Source organism: Eulemur rufifrons, chromosome 16, assembly GCF_041146395.1.
Source record: "Eulemur rufifrons isolate Redbay chromosome 16, OSU_ERuf_1, whole genome shotgun sequence".
In the NCBI taxonomy this organism is placed as follows: Eukaryota; Metazoa; Chordata; class Mammalia; order Primates; family Lemuridae; genus Eulemur; species Eulemur rufifrons.
In genome coordinates this window covers 764,085-783,633 of record NC_090998.1, presented here as the reverse complement: position 1 = coordinate 783,633, position 19,549 = coordinate 764,085, and the positions used below count along the sequence as shown (strand labels likewise).

At 36.4% G+C, this 19,549-nt stretch overlaps 1 protein-coding gene across 3 annotated transcripts in view; it reads right to left on the bottom strand.

The window, feature by feature from the left end:
• WNK1 (WNK lysine deficient protein kinase 1) overlaps positions 1 to 19,549 on the bottom strand; it is a 158,781-nt gene that overhangs the window by 93,161 nt on the left and 46,071 nt on the right. For all 3 annotated transcript variants that reach the window (XM_069491045.1, XM_069491046.1, XM_069491047.1), the window contains exon 2: positions 9,138 to 9,310. In XM_069491045.1, coding sequence (XP_069347146.1) covers positions 9,138 to 9,310 — 173 coding nt within the window. The remainder of the gene's footprint in view (positions 1 to 9,137; positions 9,311 to 19,549) is intronic.

The window sequence follows — 19,549 nt, the reverse complement described above, 5'->3', positions numbered from 1 at the left end:
TGTCAGTGGTCCCTGTTATTCTCTGTTCTTCCAGTTATAAAAGCAAAATCTGTATACATGTATCTTGCTTAGGAATCCGTATACATCCTCAATACCAGCCATCACTTTTTAAAAATTTTTTTTATTTTTAATTATTATGGGAACATAATAGTTGTATATATTTAGAGTATGTGATACTTTGATACAGGCTTACAAAATGTATTGATCAAATCACAGTTATGGGGGTATCCATCACCTCAAGCATTTATCATTTCTTTGTGTTAGGAAAATTCCAATTCCACTCTTTTTTAGTTAAAGTACTGTAAATTTTTGTTGACTATGGTCACTTTGTTGTGCTATCAAATATTGGTCCTTCTATCTAACTATATTTTTATACCCATTAATCATACCTGCTTTGTCACTCCTTCCCCACTATCCTTCCCAGACTCTGGTAACCATCATTCTACTCTCTGTCTCCATGAGATCAACTATTTTAATGTTTAGCACCCACATATGAGTCAGAATATCCAAGATTTGTCTTTCTGTGCTTGGCTATTGGCTATTTCATTTAATATTAATAAAATGCTCTCCAGTTCCATCCATGTTGTTGCAAATTACAGGATTTCATTCTGTTTTATGGCTGATTATTTTTCCATTGTGTACATGTATCACATTTTTTTTTTATCCATTCATCCATCGATGGACACTTAGGTTCACTCCAAATATTAGCTATTGTGAAAAGGGCTGTAAACCTAGCAGTGGGACTGCCGGGTCATATGGTAGTTCTCTTTTTTTTAGTTTTCTAAGGAACCTTCATCCTGTCTCCATAGTGGTTGCACTAATTCACATTTCCACCAAGAGTATATGAAGGTTCTCCTTTCCCTACATCTTCACCAGCATTCATTATTGCCTGTCTTTTGATAAAAGTCATTTTAACTAGGGTGAGATGGTACCTCACTGTAGTTTTGATTTGCATTTCTCTGATGACTAACGATGTTTGGCATTTTTTTCATAAACATGTTGGCCATTTGTGTGTCTTCTTTTTAGAAGATTCAGATCTTTTGCCCATTTTTAAATCTGATTATTTGATTTTTTCCTATTGAGTTGTTTGAGCTTCCAATATTTTAATTATTAATCCCCTGTCAGATGGGCAGTGTGCAAATATTTTCTCCCATTCTGTGAGCAGTCTCTTCACTTTGTTGACTGTTTCCTTTGCTGTGCAGCTTTTTAGCTTGATGTGATCCCATTTATCTAATTCTGCGATGGTTACCTGTGCTTTGGGAGTATTAATAAAGAAATCATTGCCAGATGAATGTCCTGGAGTGTTTCCCAAATGTTTTCTTTCAACAGTTTCAGGTCTTAGATTTAAGTCTTTAATCCATTTTGGTTTGATTTTTGTGTATGATGAGCAGTAAGAGTCTAGTTTCATTCTTCTACATATGGATATCCAGTTTCCCCAGCACTATTACTGAAGAGACTGTCCTTTCCCCAATGTATGTTCTTGGCACTTTTGTTGAAGATAAATTCAACATAGATGTGTGCCTTTATTTCTGGGTGCTCTATTCTGTTCCACTGGTCTTTGTCTCTGTTTTTATACCAGTTATCATGCTGTTTTGGTTCTTATAGTTCTGTAGTATAATTTGAAGTCAGATGTTTTGACTCCTCCAGTTTTGTTCTCTTTGCTCATGACGGCGTTGGCTATTCTGGGTCTTTTGTGGTTCTGTATAAATTTCAGGATTATTTGTTTCTATTTCCGTGAAGAATGTCGTTGGTATTTTGATGGGGACTGCACTGAATCTATAGATTGCTGTGGGTAGTATGGACATTTTAGCAATATTGATTCTTCCAATTCATGAGCATGGAGTATCTTTCCATTTTTTTGGTGTCCTCCTCAATTTCTTTCACCAATATTTTATAGTTCTCATTGTAGAGATCTTTCACTTCTTTGGTTAAGTTTATTCCTGGGTATTTTATTTGTAGCTATTATAAATGGGATTACTTTCTTGGTTTCCTTTTCAGATTGTTTGCTAGTGGCATATAGAAATGCTACTGATTTTTGTATCCTGCAATTTTACTGAATTTGCTTATTAGTTCTAATCGTTTGTTTTTGTGGAGTCTTTAGGGTTCTCCAGATTGTATTGTTTGCAAACAAGCATAATTTGACTTCTTCCTTTACAATTTGGATGTCCTTTATTTCTTTCTCTTACCTGATTGCTCTAGCTAGAACGTCTAGTACTACGTTGAATAACAGTGATGAAAGTGGGCATCCTTGTCTTGTTCCAAACCATAGAGAGAAGGCTTTCAGTGTTTCCCCATTTAGTATGATACCAGCCTGTGGGCCTGTCATATATGGCTTTTACTGTGCTGTGGTATGTTTTTTCTACTCGTTTGAGAGGGTTTTTTTTTTTTTTTTATCATGAAGGGATATTGAATTTTAGCAAATGCTTTTTCAGCATCAATTGAAACGATCATGTGGTTTTTGTTTTGGTTGGTATGCACATTGAACCATCCTTGCATCCCTGGGATGAACCCACCTGATCATGCATAATCTTTTTTTTTTTTTTTTTTTGAGACAGAGTCTTACTCTGTTGCCCGGGCTAGAGTGCCATGGCGTCTAGCTCACAGCAACCTCAAACTCCTGGGCTCAAGCAATCCTCCTGCCTCAGCCTCCTGAGTAGCTGGGACTACAGGCATGCACCACCATGCCTGGCTAATTTTTTTCTGTATATATTTTTAGTTGTCCATATAATTTCTTTCTATTTTTAGTAGAGATGGGGTCTCCCTCTTGCTCAGGCTGGTCTCGAACTCCTGAGCTCAAACGATCCACCCACCTCGGCCTTCCAGAGTGCTAGGATTACAGGCGTGAGCCACTGCGCCCGGCCAGATCATGAATAATCTTTTTGATGTGTTGTTAAATTTGGTTTGCTAGTATTTTGTTGAGGATTTTTGTGTCTGTGTTCAGAAATATTGGCCTATAGTTTTCTTTTTTTGTTGTGTCTTTGCCTGGTTTGGTATCAGGGTGACATAGACCTTGTAGAATGAGTTTGGGAGTATTCCCTCCTCCTCCATTTTCTGGAATAGTTTAAGTAGCATTGGTATTAGTTCTTCCTTGAATGTTTGGTACTATTGAGCATTGAAGCCATCAGTTCCTGGGCTTTTCTCTAATGGGAGACTTTTTACTACTGCTTCTATCTCGTTACTTCTATTGGTTTATTCAGGTTTTGAATTTCTTCCTGGTTCAATCTTGGAAAGGCTGTATGTGTCTAGGAATTTATCCATCTCTTTTAGGTTTTCCAATTTATTGGCACATAGTTGGAGCACATAGTCCCTAATGATCCTTTGAATTTCTACAGTATCTGTTGTACTAATGTCTCCTATATCACCTCAGATGTTACTTATTTGGGTCTGTTCTTAGTCTGGCTAAAGGTTTGTAAATTTTATCTTTTCAAAAAACCAACTTTTCATTTCATTGATATTTTATAAATTTTTGTTTCTTTCAATTTCATTTTATTTTTGCTCTGATCTTCTATTATTTCTTGCCTTCTATTAATTTTGGGTTTGGTTTGCTCTAGCTTTTCTCATTCTTTATGACGCATCATTACATAGTTTATTTGAAGCCTTTCACTTTTTTGATATAGGCACTTACCACTATAAACTTTGCCCTTAGTACTGTTTTTGTTGTATCCCAAAGGTCTTGGTATGTTTTCTTTTCACTTTCATCTATTTTAAGAAATTTTTAAATTTGCTTCTTAATCTCTTCACTGACTCACTGCTCATTCAATAGGAGCATATTGTTTAATTTCCATGTGTTTGTATAGTTTCCAGTATTCCCCTTGTTATTGATTTCTAGTTTTATTCCATTGTGGTCAGAGAAAATACTTGATATGATTTCAGTTATTTTTTTGTTTGTTTGTTTGTTTTTTGCCTTGTTTTGTGACCTAATATATGGTCTATCCTTGAGAATGATCCATGAGCAAAGGAGAAGAACATGTATTCTGCAGCTGTTGGAATAAATGTTCTGTAAATATCTATTAGGTCCACTTGGTCTGTAGTGCAGATTAAGTCCAATGTTGATTTTCTGTCTCAATTATGTGTCCAATGCTTCAAGTGGGGTGTTTAGGTCTCCAACTATTATTTTATTGGGTTCTATGTCTCTTTTTAGCATTGATAATACTTCCTTTCTGTATCTGGGTGCTCAAGTGTTGGGAGCATATATATTTAGAGAATATCATATTCTCTTGCTGAATTGACCCCTTTGTCATTATATAATGTATCTTGTCTCTTTTTATAGTATTTGTCTTGAAATTTTTTTACCTGATAGCAATATAGCTACTCCTGCTCTTTTTGGTTTCTGTTTCTATGAAGTGTCTGTTTCCATCCTTTTAAGTCTGTGTGTGTCTTTATAGGTGATGCAGGTTTCTGGTAAACAACATATAGTTGGATGTTATTTATTGTATCCATTCAGCCACTCTACGTCTTTTGATTGGAGCATTTAGTCCACTTACATTCAATGTTATTACTGATAGGTAAGAACTTACTACTGCCATGTTGTTATTTTATTTCTGGTTGGTTTTGGTCCTCCCTTCCTTCCTGTCTTCTGTTGTGTAAACGTGATTTTCTCTGGCAGTGTATTTTAATTTCTTGTTTTTCGTTTTTCTGTGCATGTTGTAGGTTTTTTGATTTGAAATTACTATAAGACTTGCAAAAAAAAAAATTATAACCAAATATTTTAAACAGCTGACAACTTAATTCTGCTTACAACAAACAATCAAGCAAACAAAGAACAATCTAAAAGAAACTCTACACTTTAACTCCATCTTCCCCTCCCTGCTTTTTGACCTTTTTTTTTTTTTTGGTTTCCATTTATATCTTTTTATACTATCTATCTCTTAAAAAGTTGTTATTTTTGATAGGATATTAAGGTCTATCAAGGAACATTCTCTGTTATTTCTTTGAATAAACTTTCTACCCTACTCTATCTTTACCTCCTCTTTAAGGCCAATAACTCTTAGATTTGCCCTTTTGAGGCTATTTTCTAGATCTTTCAGACATACTTCATTCTTTTTTGTTCATTTTTCTTTTCTCATTTCTGTGTATTTTCAAATACTATCTTCAAGCTCACTAATTCTTCTTAATCAATTCTGCTGCTGAAAGACCCTGATGCATTTTTCAGTTTGTCAATTAGCTCCAGAATTTCTTCTTGATTTTTATTATCTTAAACTCTTTGTTAAATGTCTCTGATAGGATTCTGAACTCCTTCTCAGTGTTGTCTTGAAGCTCACTGAGCTTCTTCAGAACAGCTATTTTGAATTCTTTGTCTGAAAGGTCACATATCTCCATCACTCCATGATTGGTCACTGGTACCTTGTTTAGTTTGTTGAGTGAGGTCATGTTTTCCTGGATGTTCTTGATGCTTGTGGATGTTCATTGATGTCTGGGCACTGAAGAGTTAATTATTTATTCTAATCTTCATAGTCTAGACTTGTTTGAATCCGTCCTTCTTCAGTAGGCTTTCTAGGTATTCAAAGGGAATTGAGTGTTATAACCTAAGTCTTTGGTCACTACAGTCGTATCAACATTGGATGTGCCCCAAGCCTAGTAGCACAGTGACTTTTGCAGAGTCCTGGTGGTACTGTCTTGATGGACTTGGGTAAGATACAGAAGAATTCCCTGGATTACCAGACAAAGTCTCTCATTCTCTTATCTCACTCTCCATGCTGGTCTACTGGAGTTGGGGGAGGAGTGCCATGGGTACTCCCTTATGGCCACCACAGCTAGGACTAAGCCAGGTTACACCTGAAGCCAGCTCAGTCTCACCCAAAGCCCATGGTGACTGCCCTCTGGCTACCTCAGATATTTATTCAAAGCTCCAGGGCTGTTTAGTCAGCATGTGGTGAATCTCGCCAAGGCTGGGTCCTTCCTTTCAGGGAAGCAGGTTCCCTTCTGGCCCAGGGTGGGCCTAGCAATGCTGTCCAGAAACTAAGGCCTGAAATCAAGGGCTTCAGGCATCTGCTTGGTACTTTGTTGTGGCTGAGCTACTACCCAAGTTGCAAGACAGAGTCCTTTGTACTCTTCTTTCCCCAAGCAGAGGACGACTCACCTCAAGCTGCACTGCCTGGAGTTGGAGGAGGAGTGACAAACGCACTCAGCCACAACCACTGGTATCTCACTGGGTCACGTGCACCCCACATCCACTGGCTCTAAGCCAGCACAGCTGCAGGACTTGCCCAAGGACTGCAGTCTTTGTGGCTTGATTGCCTTATGAATTTATTTCGGGCCCCAGGCCACTTTCTTTAGCTGGTGGTGGCGCTAGCTGGAACTTGGGTTTCTATCACTGGGGCGGAGAATTCCACTCTTGTCCAGCTGATCTAAATGCTCCCTCTGTGGGTGCTAGCGGAATTCTGCCCTGTATAGTGTTCCTTTGTGACAGCGCAGCCCTGAATTCCAATACAAAGTCCCACAATCACTTCACTCTCCCTTCCCCCAGGCAGACAGATTCTTTCTCCACCCAGCCTGCACAGGCACAGCACTTCAGTGGGGGTAGGGGGTGGCATAGGCAATGCAAGACAATCTTTCCTGCCCTCTTCAGTGCCTCTCTCACTGATAAAATGTTAAAACCAGGTACTGTGATCATTGTTCTGAAGGCGCTTTCTGGTGTGGACAGTTGTTGAATTTGGTGTTCATGGGGAAGAATGTTCACTGGAGGGTTTTATTCAGCCATCTTGCTCCACCCACTTCCTGATTCATATTAAATGCTGTTTTTCCTCATTCTATTCTTTCCTTTTAGATAATTAAATTTAATTAGGTCTTCTCACTCCTTATTTTATCCTCTTTTAATATTTTCTGTCTTTTTCTGCTTTCTGTTATTTTCTGATTTCTTCATATTTATTCTTGTCAATTCAATTTAGTCTGCTGTTTAAGCACTGAAGTTTTCATTTTAATGATTTGTTCTTATTTCCAGAAGTTCTTCAGATCCTTTTCTTTTTCTTTTTTGAGACAGAGTCTCACTCTGTTGCCCAGGCTAGAGTGCCGTGGCGTCAGCCTAGCTCACAGCAACTTCAAACTCCTGGGCTCAAGCAATCCTACTGCCTCAGCCCCCCGAGTAGCTGGGACTACAGGCATGTGCCACCATGCCCGGCTAATTTTTCTATATATATTTTCAGCTGTCCATATAATTTCTTTCTATTTTTAGTAGAGACAAGGTCTCGCTCTTGCTCAGGCTGGTCTCAACTCCTGAGCTCAAACAATCCACCCACCTCAGCCTCCCAGAGTGCTAGGATTACAGGCGTGAGCCACTGCGCCCGGCCTCAGATCCTTTTCAATTATGCCTGTCCTTTCTTTGATGATGCCCTATTCCTTCATTACAGCTTTTACTTCTCCTTCTTTTCTCTTTATATATACAGTTTATATATACTTACATATATCTTTACTGACATCTTTGTATAAAATTATTTTGTAATCACTCTCAGGCTTGTCCATAGTATCATTAATTGCTGCAATGCTATTTTCTGATTGTGTTTGTTCACCTTTACCGGTGTGGTTTGTGACTTGTGAGGTCATCTTCTTTGGAAACTGTTTTGCCCCTGGATACTGTGACTCAACGAACTATGAAAATGTCCCTGGGAGTTTTCTTTCAGTTATGGATCAATTATGATGTGGACCCCTTGGCTTGGAATTCCTGCACCAAGCAGGCAGTATAAATTCATATTATAAAGCCAGCTACACATGAGATGGAAGAATACAGAATAAACATGAACACTCTTTGGAGAGGCAAAGAGATGGGAATTTCTATTTTTCATAGGGACTTACTTCCCTTTTATCTACAGTCTTGTGCAGAGGTGCAAAATTCCTTGTAGCTTTCACCGGCTGGCACACCAGGTTCTCCCTTTTCAGGGATAATTCAGTGTTTTGATACAGGCTAAGTTGCAGCTCCCATTTCTACCTAGTTCTAAGGCCTTTTGTCCTTCCATGGACATTAAAACTCTAGTATCCACTCCTTAAGCCTTATATCCGATGTGAAATCCTGATAGACTGCCAAGGCATACATGTCTCTTTTAGCTTTGAGTTACCTCTTCTTTGCTTACTAACTAGAGGTTACCCTTTCTTTCTTTGAAGCTTGGATATATACTGAAAACCTTTTATTATGGTCCACATTTTAATCTGTTGGTGGGGAATGGTCATTCCACGGGGGCTTGGCCTACTATGTTACCCAAACATATATGAATAACAAGAAGCCTGGATGACTAGGAATAGGGTGTTGCCATAAACAGAGTTGGAGAAACTGGGATTTGTGGGAGTGAAATTATCTGTTGACATTTCAATAGGCTAATTTTAAGCATTTAAGAGTACATGCAAGTGACTATATCCAGGAGCTACAAGAATAAGTTTCAAAGATCTAAGAGAAATCAGCTCAGTAGTATTAATTTTAAAAAGTAATAAAGAATAAATATATAACACAGTGACAATTTTTAAAAATCTAATTCCTCCACAATTAAAAAATGTATAACACGTAATTAACAACAGGTTCCTCTCTGCAGACAAATAGATATTCTAAGAGATCTGGGATTCCAAAGGCATACTCCCAACACTTATCTAAAGCTCTTTATAATAGGTAACAGGGGATTTGTGTTTTTAGCTGTTTGTTTGAAAGTGATGATAGGTCTAGCTCTTTTGGGATCAATTTTAGATGTTTTAAGAAATAAAAGCACGTGAATTTTTTAGTGATAATTGTCATACTGCAATGTTATCTGATATAAAAGTTGCATAGATATAGCAAAAAATAATACAAGTGATAAAATAAATGGGTAACGTTTCTCAATAAACTTTAATCTCATTTTAACCACTAGAGGGCTACCTTGACGTTTGATTTCTGATCCATCAGCCACTCAATTTTAAAGCAACTATCAGTGTGACTTAAAATAACCAAATATTCTGCAATAACTTCTCATTTCAGTACTTACTAATAAATAATTATCAAATCACTTTACACAGCAGAGGACTCTGTGGGCAAGGAAATATGCTAATGAGAGTTGGAAGAATTGTTCCATCCTTACTAGGCTGGGCAACAGAACTGGTAGGCCTGAAATTACAAAAATCAAATTCTCTCATACTAAGATTCTCAAAATCTTAGTCAGATTTTGTAATATTGATGGACTTACGTTTTAAGTGTTCCAGAGGTCATAAGTTCAGTCACCAAAACAATGCATTTCTTTCCTTTTACTGTGGATTCCCAGGAATCATAGAATCGAACGATATTGGGATGCTGAAGACCCTTTAACATTTCAGCTTCTTCTTTAAATCTTTGTCTCTCAGACTTTGTTAACTTTCGATCCTGAAATCAAAAACCAAAACAGAATGTGATTTAAAACAATAAAACACCAAGTCATGCAGTTAAACCTAGATGATAAACATGTGCTAAAACATAATCAAAGGGGTTAAAATAAAAGATTACCACTAAAGTTACTAGTGACAGTTTGTCAGCCTATCTTAATTAAGAATGAGAACAGGGTAAAACATGTTTAAGAAAATTTTGAATTATAAAGTCATGCTTGGGATTATTTTAGTATCTTTATTGTTAATGTGTACCTCAGATATAGTCTCATTTTGTAAGAGACTTGCCACTTCCAAAATAAATAATTAATTGCTAGAGATGCAATTTAACGTCATGGAATAAACATGGATTTTGGAGGCAGAAAGATTAGAATATAAATTCCAGTTTGCATTCTATCTTTGCATTGATTAAAATTTCCTTTATGAATATATTACCATCACTTCACAGGATTGTTGTGAGAATTAAGTAATCTAATAGGTATCCTTTAATCACATGTTTAAAATGCCGGGCACTTCATAGGTTAATTTACTTCTTGGGGGCAGCACTCAATCTGTTATTCTGCCCTCCACAATGTCCCACATATACAAACCCTGAATTGTTATGCCAATTACAACTGAAACTATGTTATATTAATATTCTGTCCAAGCATGTAAAACCCATTTTCCAGGCATACAATAAGTAATATATCTATCACACTGTTAACTAATTAAACATTACAGATATAATTTAAACCCCTCTGTGTTGCCTTCCTCCTTATCCTTGAATCAAAACCACCAACCCTGAATTTGGACCCATCATTCCCATATGAGCCTTTATTCTTTGTATGAAATGTTAAAATTTCATAAAATGATGTTAAAGAGTATTCTTTAGAAGCTTGCTTTTTAAACTAAACCTTGTTTGAGATCACTCAAGATAGTATACAAAGAGGCAGTAAGATATCTTACATATAATAAAATATCCACTGCATTATTGTAACCTGGCTTCACTTGTTTTCACTGCTATGTGGTTTTCCACTGTTTGAATATATCATAATATATGTAATCTATTACTGAGGAATCTTTAGGCTGTTTTCCATTTTTTTGCCACTACAATACTACAATAGTATTGTGATGTTAATCTCCTTGGGCATATGTGTAAGATTGTCTATAAGACATTGGTTCTCAGCTTGAGGTCCTTAAACTCCTTTAACGCAGGTTTATGAACTTGTGTGAAAACAAATCTTCATTTTTCATTAACTTCAAATTGAAATTTAACATTCCCTTCAATTATGACTATAGACATCTAATGGCATTCAGCAGTATCTGTGACTTTTATTTTTTGTATCACATAACAAGTGGTTGCAATACCTCAGAATATCATTTATACTAATCATTTCTTTGAAACTATGGTAGCTATTAAACCTTCCACTAGATCTTATTAGTTAGTATACAGGAGTAATGCATGCTGCATCACAAATTTTAAAGTTTTTTGTAACTATTTCAATATAATTAGTTTTCATTATAATTCTGTGTATTTTTGCCATGGTCTGAATGTTTGAGTCCTCTGCCTCCAAATTTACATTGAAATCCTAATCCCCAAAATGATGGTATTAGGAGGTGGGGTCTTTGGGGAAGTGATTAGGGGCATGAAGACAGCAGTCTTCGTGTATGAGATTAGACTACAAGAGACCCAAGGGAGTTTGTCTGCCAACCCCCTACAGATGCAGATAAAGCTAGAGGGTGTCATCTATGACTCAGAGTGCAAGCCCTCACTAGACACTGCATCTGTTGGTGCCTTGAACTTAGACTTCCCAGCCTCCAGAACTGTGAGAAATAAATTTCTGTTGTTTATAAACTACTTGGCTGATGGTATTTTGTTACAGTAGTCCAAACAGATTAAGACACCCTCCTACTAACATTGTATGAAACTTACCATTGCTCCACATGCTCAGCAGCACTTGGCAGTATCACAGATTAACTTTTTTTGCCAATTTCATGGCCATAAAATCATATCCTGATGCTTAATTTACTGTTTTAGAGTCAATAGTAAGTTTCGGAAACCTTTTCTTTTCTATTTTCTTTGCAGACTACTTGAAACTCCCCCTCTGTGAGCTGCCCAATCATTTCTTTCTTTAACTGATTTGTAGGTGTTCATCATTTATTCTGGATACTAAACCTTAATTGGTTTTCTGAGTTACAGGTATCTTTTCTCAATTTGTGATTTGTATTTTTGCCTTACTTATGATGTCTTTTCATTTACAGATTTATTTCACTATAGTTCAATCTATCTTTTATGCTATGGTAGGTGGGTTTTATGTCTTCAGTAATCCTTCTGAACACAGAGGCCATAATTTTTCTTTCTTCTTTTCCTTTTTAAAATATAAATTTGTTCTGTTTGCCACATTTGGGTAATTTATTTGGTGAAGAATTTACTTGGTTAAGTAAGAGAGGGGATTGGCTGCTACGTTTTTTTTCTGTATCATCAACCGATATTCCCAATACTGTATCATGAACAATCTATCCTTTCCTCACCTCCGTCGTATATCAATTTTCCATACAAGTGTAATAGTATTTCTGGATTCTACGTTCTATTCAAATGGTCTGTCTATTCCTGCTATTCCTGCATTAACACCACACTTTCTTCATTACTATAGCTTTAAAATAATTCACCCCTGGTGGAACAACTTCCTGCAACATCCTTTCCAACTTAATCTTTGAAATCACCTTGGCTATGTTTTTTTCCAATGAGAAGAGTTTATTTTTGTAATGAAGAAATTACAGCATAAAACAATTAACACTGTCGGAATATTATCAAGGGTTTTAATTAATGGCATATTACTTGAAACAGTACTGAGACAGTACATTCTGTTCTCTAACCACCTTTTTCCCCTCCACAGCTATAATAATTTTAAACAACTTTACTGAGTTATAATTTGCATAACATAAAAATCACTATTCCAATCACCCCTCCCATTTTATGCTTTCTTTCCTCTAATATTTTAGTAGTTTCATCGTACTACTCTTTAGGTAGTAACTTTGATGATTATTAAATAGTATATGCTTGCTTGCACAGTCATATGTCACCTGATGACAGGGATACATTCTGAAAACTGCATTCTTACACCATTTTGTCACTGTCTGCACATCACTGAGTGTACTTACAACATTGTTTCTAAGTTACAATCTTAGCATGTTACTACACTGAATAATGTAAAGAAACAGTAACACAATGGTAATTATTTGTGTATCTAAACATATCTAAACATAGAAAAGGTACAGTAAAAATATGGTATTACAATCTTATGGGATCACTGTCACACATGTGGTCCAGCTTTGAACAAAATATGGGGGCACATAACTGTATCTTTTTGTTCACCATTCCATTTTGCTCCTTACTCCCCTCTCTGGATTTAACTTTCATCTTTTTTGAAATATATTTTTCAAAAGTCTACCACTGAACTTCCATTTTATTGGTAGAATCCTAGGTTTTCTGAAATGTTTATTTCATCCTAGCTCTTGAATGATAGTTTAGATGGATGTAGAATTCTAGGCTGGTTTGTTTTTCTTTCAGCACTGTCAAGATATTATTGTTTCATGCTGTTCTGGCTTCTATTGTAGCTGTCAGTGTAAATGCCCTCCCTCTGTAGGCTATGTGCTTTCTCTCTGGTTGATCTGAAGACTCCTTGTTTCTATTGTGCTCTGGAACTTCACTACTGTGCATTTAGTTTTATTTTTTACACACAATGGAACTAATTGTTCTTTTTAGCCATAAGCTTCAAGTATTCATCCTCAAATCAGGAAAATTCTCAACTGTTGTCTCTCTGAATACTGCTGCCTCCCATCTTCCACTTTTTTATTTTTTTTAAGGTTTTAAAATTTCTTTTCCATTTCTTTCTCTTTGCTACCTCCTGGGGAATGTTCTCAGATTTACCTTCTTGTTCACTAATTCTCTATGCAGTTACTATATCTAACCTGCTTATTGCCCCTTCTTCTTCGTATTATTATTATTACTTGAACTTTAAGGTTTAAAGGAGGCAAAGGACATGTGGCAAGGTCTCAGCTCCTGCTCCAGATAAGGGCGAGATGAACACAATCCACACACTTCCAACTGACTACACAAGTCTAGGGGACTGGGGTACAGGTGACAGGGGGCATATAGTAATATTTGGACATCCATTAAAAGAAAAAAAAAAATACAGGGTCAAGCAGTCAGTCTCAGTCCATCAACAAAAGTACCCAATGAGGAGTTTGATAAAGGGAACTTAACTAACCACTCCTGTCCTTATTCTCCCTACTAGCATCAAAAACTAAGCGGGGGGGGGGGGGGGGGGGGGCACCCACATACTAAAGGCTTCAGTGGGGGAAGAATGCTTCAGCCATGTCACCAGGCCCAAAGCCTGGGGGACGGATTTGTCCCTCCCCATTCAGCAGTAACCCTACACTTGAGATTCTGCATGATAATCAACAGCTCAATTTGCAATAATCCCCTCCAACATCCACCCAATTCCAGGTTCATGAACAAACAAGTTTTCCCAGCATCCTCCTTGTAATTGCCTCCCTCTTAGGGTCTTGCTCCATCTCAAAATTATCACTGCAAGATAGGCCTCTCCCAAAGTACAGCAAATGCCCCCTTTCACTCCACTTTATCATTTTTATTCTAACCCCTCAACCAGAGGCTGCATCCTCTGCCCACAAAGTCCCATACCCTGTCCGCTCAGACTCAGATTTATGGTATCAGACCTACTTCATCCTGGATTATCCTCCTAAAATGTGCCTTTCCCAGAGAATAGACAGCCAAAGGACAAGTCAAAGTACCTGGGGCCAAATGACGGAGGAAGGTAACACTTCTCATTTAGTTTTTTTCATTTCCTGAAGTTCTATTTGGGTCTTTATCAAAATCAGCACCTCTCCCCCTCAGCATCTTAGTGGTTTTGTTCTTTTAGTTTTCAGTCCTTTTACTTTTTTTCACCTTTTTTTAGTCTTTTTCCAATTTGTCCATATTACGGTCAGAATATTTTTAACACCTATGTAAACAATTCTAAAATATGCCTATTTAATTAATTCTTAGAAATACCACCTTCCACATTTTTAACATCTTTGAAATCATAGTGTGCCATACAAATGGAGTCTTAGTGTTATAATTCTGTTTAAAAAAATCTCTCAATAACTTTCTATAGCCTTTAAGATAAAGCTGAAAATCATTGTACCCTATGAGGTCCCACATCATGTGGTCCTTGTCCCAACTCTTTGCGCCTAATTTCTTGCTTTACTAATCTTTTCCATTCTCAAACATGTCAAACTCCTTCTTACCTCAGGTTCCTCATACATGCTATTCCCTCTAAGAATGCCTTTCTATAAACCTTTTCTGCTCAGCCATCCTTCAAAGATCAAGTCATTTCTACAGGGAAATCGTGACTGCCTCTCATTCTAGATTAAATCATCCCCCCCAGCTCATTTATTTATGTTTTTATGAACTATTCACATGGCTCTTTCATAGCACTTAATTATATTGAGTCTTATGCCCCATAAAATAAGACTTCAGAGGCTTTATTTTGTGACAAAAAGGCAGTGACAAAATGCCTTTTCAGTGTTCTAGCTTTAGTACCTGATATTCTAGCATAGTGACTTGTTCAATAGTATTGGTTGGTGGGGGGCGCAGTGTCTCATGCCTATAATCCTAGCACTCTAGAAGGCTGAGGCAGGATTGCTTGAGCTCAGGAGTTCAAAACCAGCCTGAGCAAGAGTGAAATGCCGTCTCTATTAAAAATAAAAAAATTACCTGGGAGTCATGGCGTGTGCCTGTAGTCCCAGTTACTCAGGAGGCTGAGGCAGGAAGATCCCTTGAGCCCAGGAATTTGAGGTTGCAGTGAGCTACAGTGATGCCACTGCACTCTACCTAGGGTGACAGAGTGAGACTCTGTCTCAAAAAACAAAAGGAAATGGAAACCCCTTCTTCCCTCCCTCCTTCAAAAAAAAAAAAACAAAAAAAAAAAAACAAAAAAACAGACATTGGCTAAATGAATCCATGTATGTGACTCCCCCTGCCAGCCTCCCACAAAAAAGTGTGTGCATGTGTATATATACCCTTCATAAGCAGCTAACATTTCCCCAGAGATAAAAGGAATTCCTGAGACTTAAAAGACAGGGAGAAATGGAATTGGGCCTGAGTCTCAGTTAAGTCTAACACAACCTAAACAGAATGACCAATTTGCAAAAGGCATTAGAGATTACTATTTTGATTTTTAAAAAATAATTTGTAAAAGCTTTTTGTAAAAAACAAAACAAAACAAAACAAAACCACAAAGCTGCCAACTACTTATTTATAGCAAAGTACAGATAAAGAAGAAAAAAACAGGGGGAATTCTTTCTCCTTCAAAATCTACAACTAATTTTCCTTGAAATAATACACTGAATGGCAATATAAAAATTCCATGGGAATATTAAGATTACATTATCTTTAATTTTGCCTGGAAGTCATTTACACTGTGAATAGAGGCTATTTTTACAAATCTACTGTAGATTTACTGTTTCTGAAAATTATTTAAGGGATCTGAGAAGTTTGTTTAAATGTTTAAAATTAGAAATGTAGTTTCATGAGAATAGATTATCATCAACTAAATGGAAATAAACCAAACATAGTTTGGGGCTTCTTTCAATAATTTGTGGAACTGTTCCATCTATAGCTGACTCTTCTATTTTTTTATCTACAAGAATTTCATAAAAATATCTCAGAGAAGTACATTATTTTAGCACTCAAGACTACAATAACAGTAAAGCAGATGAAAACATTAGCACACAAACCAAAAGGATCAGCTGGGGTTTTTAAAATAATATTTGCCAAGTGAGTGCTGTTTACTAGTGAGCTGCTTTACTTCATTTATTTCACAGAAAAATCCAGTGAGATACTAAGTAATGTTAACTTATTTTACAGATGAACAGCCCAAGAAAATTTAGTATCTCCCTCAAATTCACAAGAAAAGCAGAATCAAGAATTAAATGACTTGGTTTAAACCTCATGTTCCATCACTGCATACTACCCAAACATATACTAAAAATTTTGTAATGGTTCTGAAATAGTTTTCTTCTTGGAAGATCCATGTTGATATTTGTTATTAAGTAAGGATTACTGAAAAGGACTAGGTACTTTACTAAATTATAGCTGAAGGTAAAATAAAAGGAACCATATATTATTTAAATATTACCAACTGTCAATCAAATTATCATGAAGACAATGATAAAAATTTAAAATACAGCATCAAAATTAGCAATAAAGCATCAAATGAGATTTAGAATAGATTAGACACTGTTGCTTTTTAGAACCTTCTCTCCAGCATTATCAATGCTGGATATTCCTGGGGCCTTGACATACTAATTCAATTGCAGCATTTATTACCTTTAGTATAAGCTAGAGCTGATAGAGCTAACCCACTCTATTCATTTCATTCATTTCTTTCCACCTACATTAAGTTGTTTTGAAAGGCTAAATGAACAAAACCAAGGATCAGTATCACATGACCTCCCATACCATGCAGTTTAAGACTGCAGGGGGGTGTGGCCAGGCAACAACTAAAATAACTGTTCATCTCAGTACCATCCAAATAACAGTAGTCAGCAGATTATTTGCTCATGTAATTTCTTCTTAAGTGAGGAACACAATGCTAATGTGTTTGGTATAATGGCCTTATAACAATTTGTATATCTTCAGTCACTTGCTTTTAACAATATATTAATACTTCATTTTAAATATTCTCTGATGGACATCTTCTCTTTAACCTCATACTTCAATATTTTCTAAATTAGCAATCCTATCCCCTCCTATTGCTTATTTTTTTTCTACAGGGAATCCCAAAAGTTGCCATACATAAGGAAAATGGGAAATTGTAGCTAAATGTACATTTACAAAATATTCATTACAAAATTTTTTCTTTGTATGGAAACTTTTGGGACACCCTGTATTGCTTATTTTATTTGCCCAGAAGCAAATCTCCCAAACCAATTATGTGACTAAAGCAGTAAGATTGGTTTTCATTAAACTTGAAATTTTTACTTTGTAAGCTAACAACTGTACCCCCAAAGAGCTAGTCCTCAAGTCTTATTAACATTTAAAATTCTGTAAAATTTTGTTTTTAGCAATATTTAAGATTTTACTGCTAAATTAAGAATACTTATCAAAATATGGGTGGAGAAAAGTGTTTGGAATTCTTGATTAAAATATTTTAGGTCAATATTGGAGTACTCCCTCCTTATCACTGTCTGCACCACAGTGACTTAGCAAAGACCGTGGCATCCAATTCATCCTTCAACATGATATTAATTGTTGGATGTTAGGATATAGAAATAAAAACTTTTCTTCAGGAGGAGAGTACAGCAGTTTGAAACATTGCTTTTCTAATGCAGCATGGGGTTGACTTACCATTTACAGAAAAAAAATTTTTTTAAAAATTATCTTGTATGTTAAAAGAAATAAATCACATAAATAATTATCTAAGTCTGGTGCCTCTCTCACACAGGCGTACATGGTATAATAGCAATTCAAAGAGGACAGATGTATTAACTATAGGTAACTTATTCTTCTTGAAAACTTCAAAATAATTATAGACTGAAGGCTTAGGCATGGTTGGGAAAATAACTACTAGAAGCAAAATAATGATTCTCATGCAAAACCTCTTAACTGTTAAAAACAACAAAGACTAATATGAAAAAAAAAGACTAATATAATATGGCTTGGAAGGTGTTTTGAAACACAATATGAAAATTATACCTACATTTTATATGGCCAAATCTACAGATTAAACTCCTACTGCAGATTTCTTTATGACCTTCCAATCTGATACTCTTAGAGATGAAACCAGGTCTATCCCATAGAGAAGAGAGTCTACATTAGCTGAATTTTCCTCAATAGGTGAAAAGATATGACAATTATTGGGGGAGGGGGGTTAAATACAGCATCGTGTCCCTTGCTTCTCCATGGAGTCTTCTAAGAATTATTTTGAAGTAGTACTAGTTTCAGAAAGGAAAAAAAAGGGTTCTCAAAAGAATAGTAAATAGAGTCTGGTTGTACCTGGTTGTTATATCTAACTCCTCCTTTAATCCCTTTTTTCCCAGTATGGCTCACCTTTATTTGCATTTCATTTTTTACAAGTTTCTGCTTCAAAGAAGCAAGAAGAAAAATCTAAGAGTTGGGAGAGCTTTCTCAAACCAGATGTGTACTAAATTTATAGGTTCTATTCATTAAGCACCCTCCACTTAATCCCCAAATCCAGGCCAGATATGTAAAATTTGGGGCCCTAAGAGACTGTCTTCATCCCTCTCTTTTGGGCAGGGGGGGACACACAGAAATAATCCACACAGAATTCCGAAATATATAGAATCTGGCATACATAGGAAGCTTTAGGTTAATGCTAAAAATGTAGCAAATACTTATAATAGCCGAACCACAAAAAGAAAGTAAACACATTTAGTTCTACTAGAACTATCTTCAATAAATGACTTAAAAAATCTATTGCATAACAAAATGCAGAACAATACCCAGCCATTCACATAAATTTGAAGTTTTTTACTGAAATAGAGTAAATAAATTTGAATGTGAAGGCAGCTAACTGACAGGGCTAAACTTCAACTGTAGAGTAGGGTCTTATACTAGAACTTCCTAAAAAAAAGGAAGAAGGCTGAAAAGGGGACAACAAGGGAAGATGAATGTGGATGGGGATTTAAGATGGAAAAATTTTCTTTAAGAGGCCGAGGCGGGAGGATGGCTTGAGGTCAGGAGTTCAAGACCAGCCTGAGCAAGAGGGAGACTCCATCTCTACTAAAAATAGAAAAGGTTAGTCGGGCAACTAAAAATAGAAACAAAAAATAAGCCAGGTGAGGTGGTGCATGCCACAGGTCCCAGCTCCTCTGGAGGCTGAGGCAGGAGGATTGCTTGAGCCCAGGAGTTTGAGGTTGCTGTGAGCTAGACTGATGCCACAGTACTCTAGCCCAGGCAACAGAGCGAGACTCTGTCTAAAAAAATAATTTTTTCTTTTTAAAAAAAAGATGGAAAAATTTTGCTCACTATAGGAAGGAAATTTGACACTTCAGAGACAAATGTTGCTCCACAACACATGGGAAAAAAGTTCCCAATGTTTCCTGAACAGGATTGTCAAAATGGAGACCAACAAAACAGAACTGAAAAACTCAAATGGAGTTATTAGCACTGAAACATAGTGGACTATCTATCCTGTAAGAATTTGCCACCACAGAAAAGCAAATGTGGTGGTAC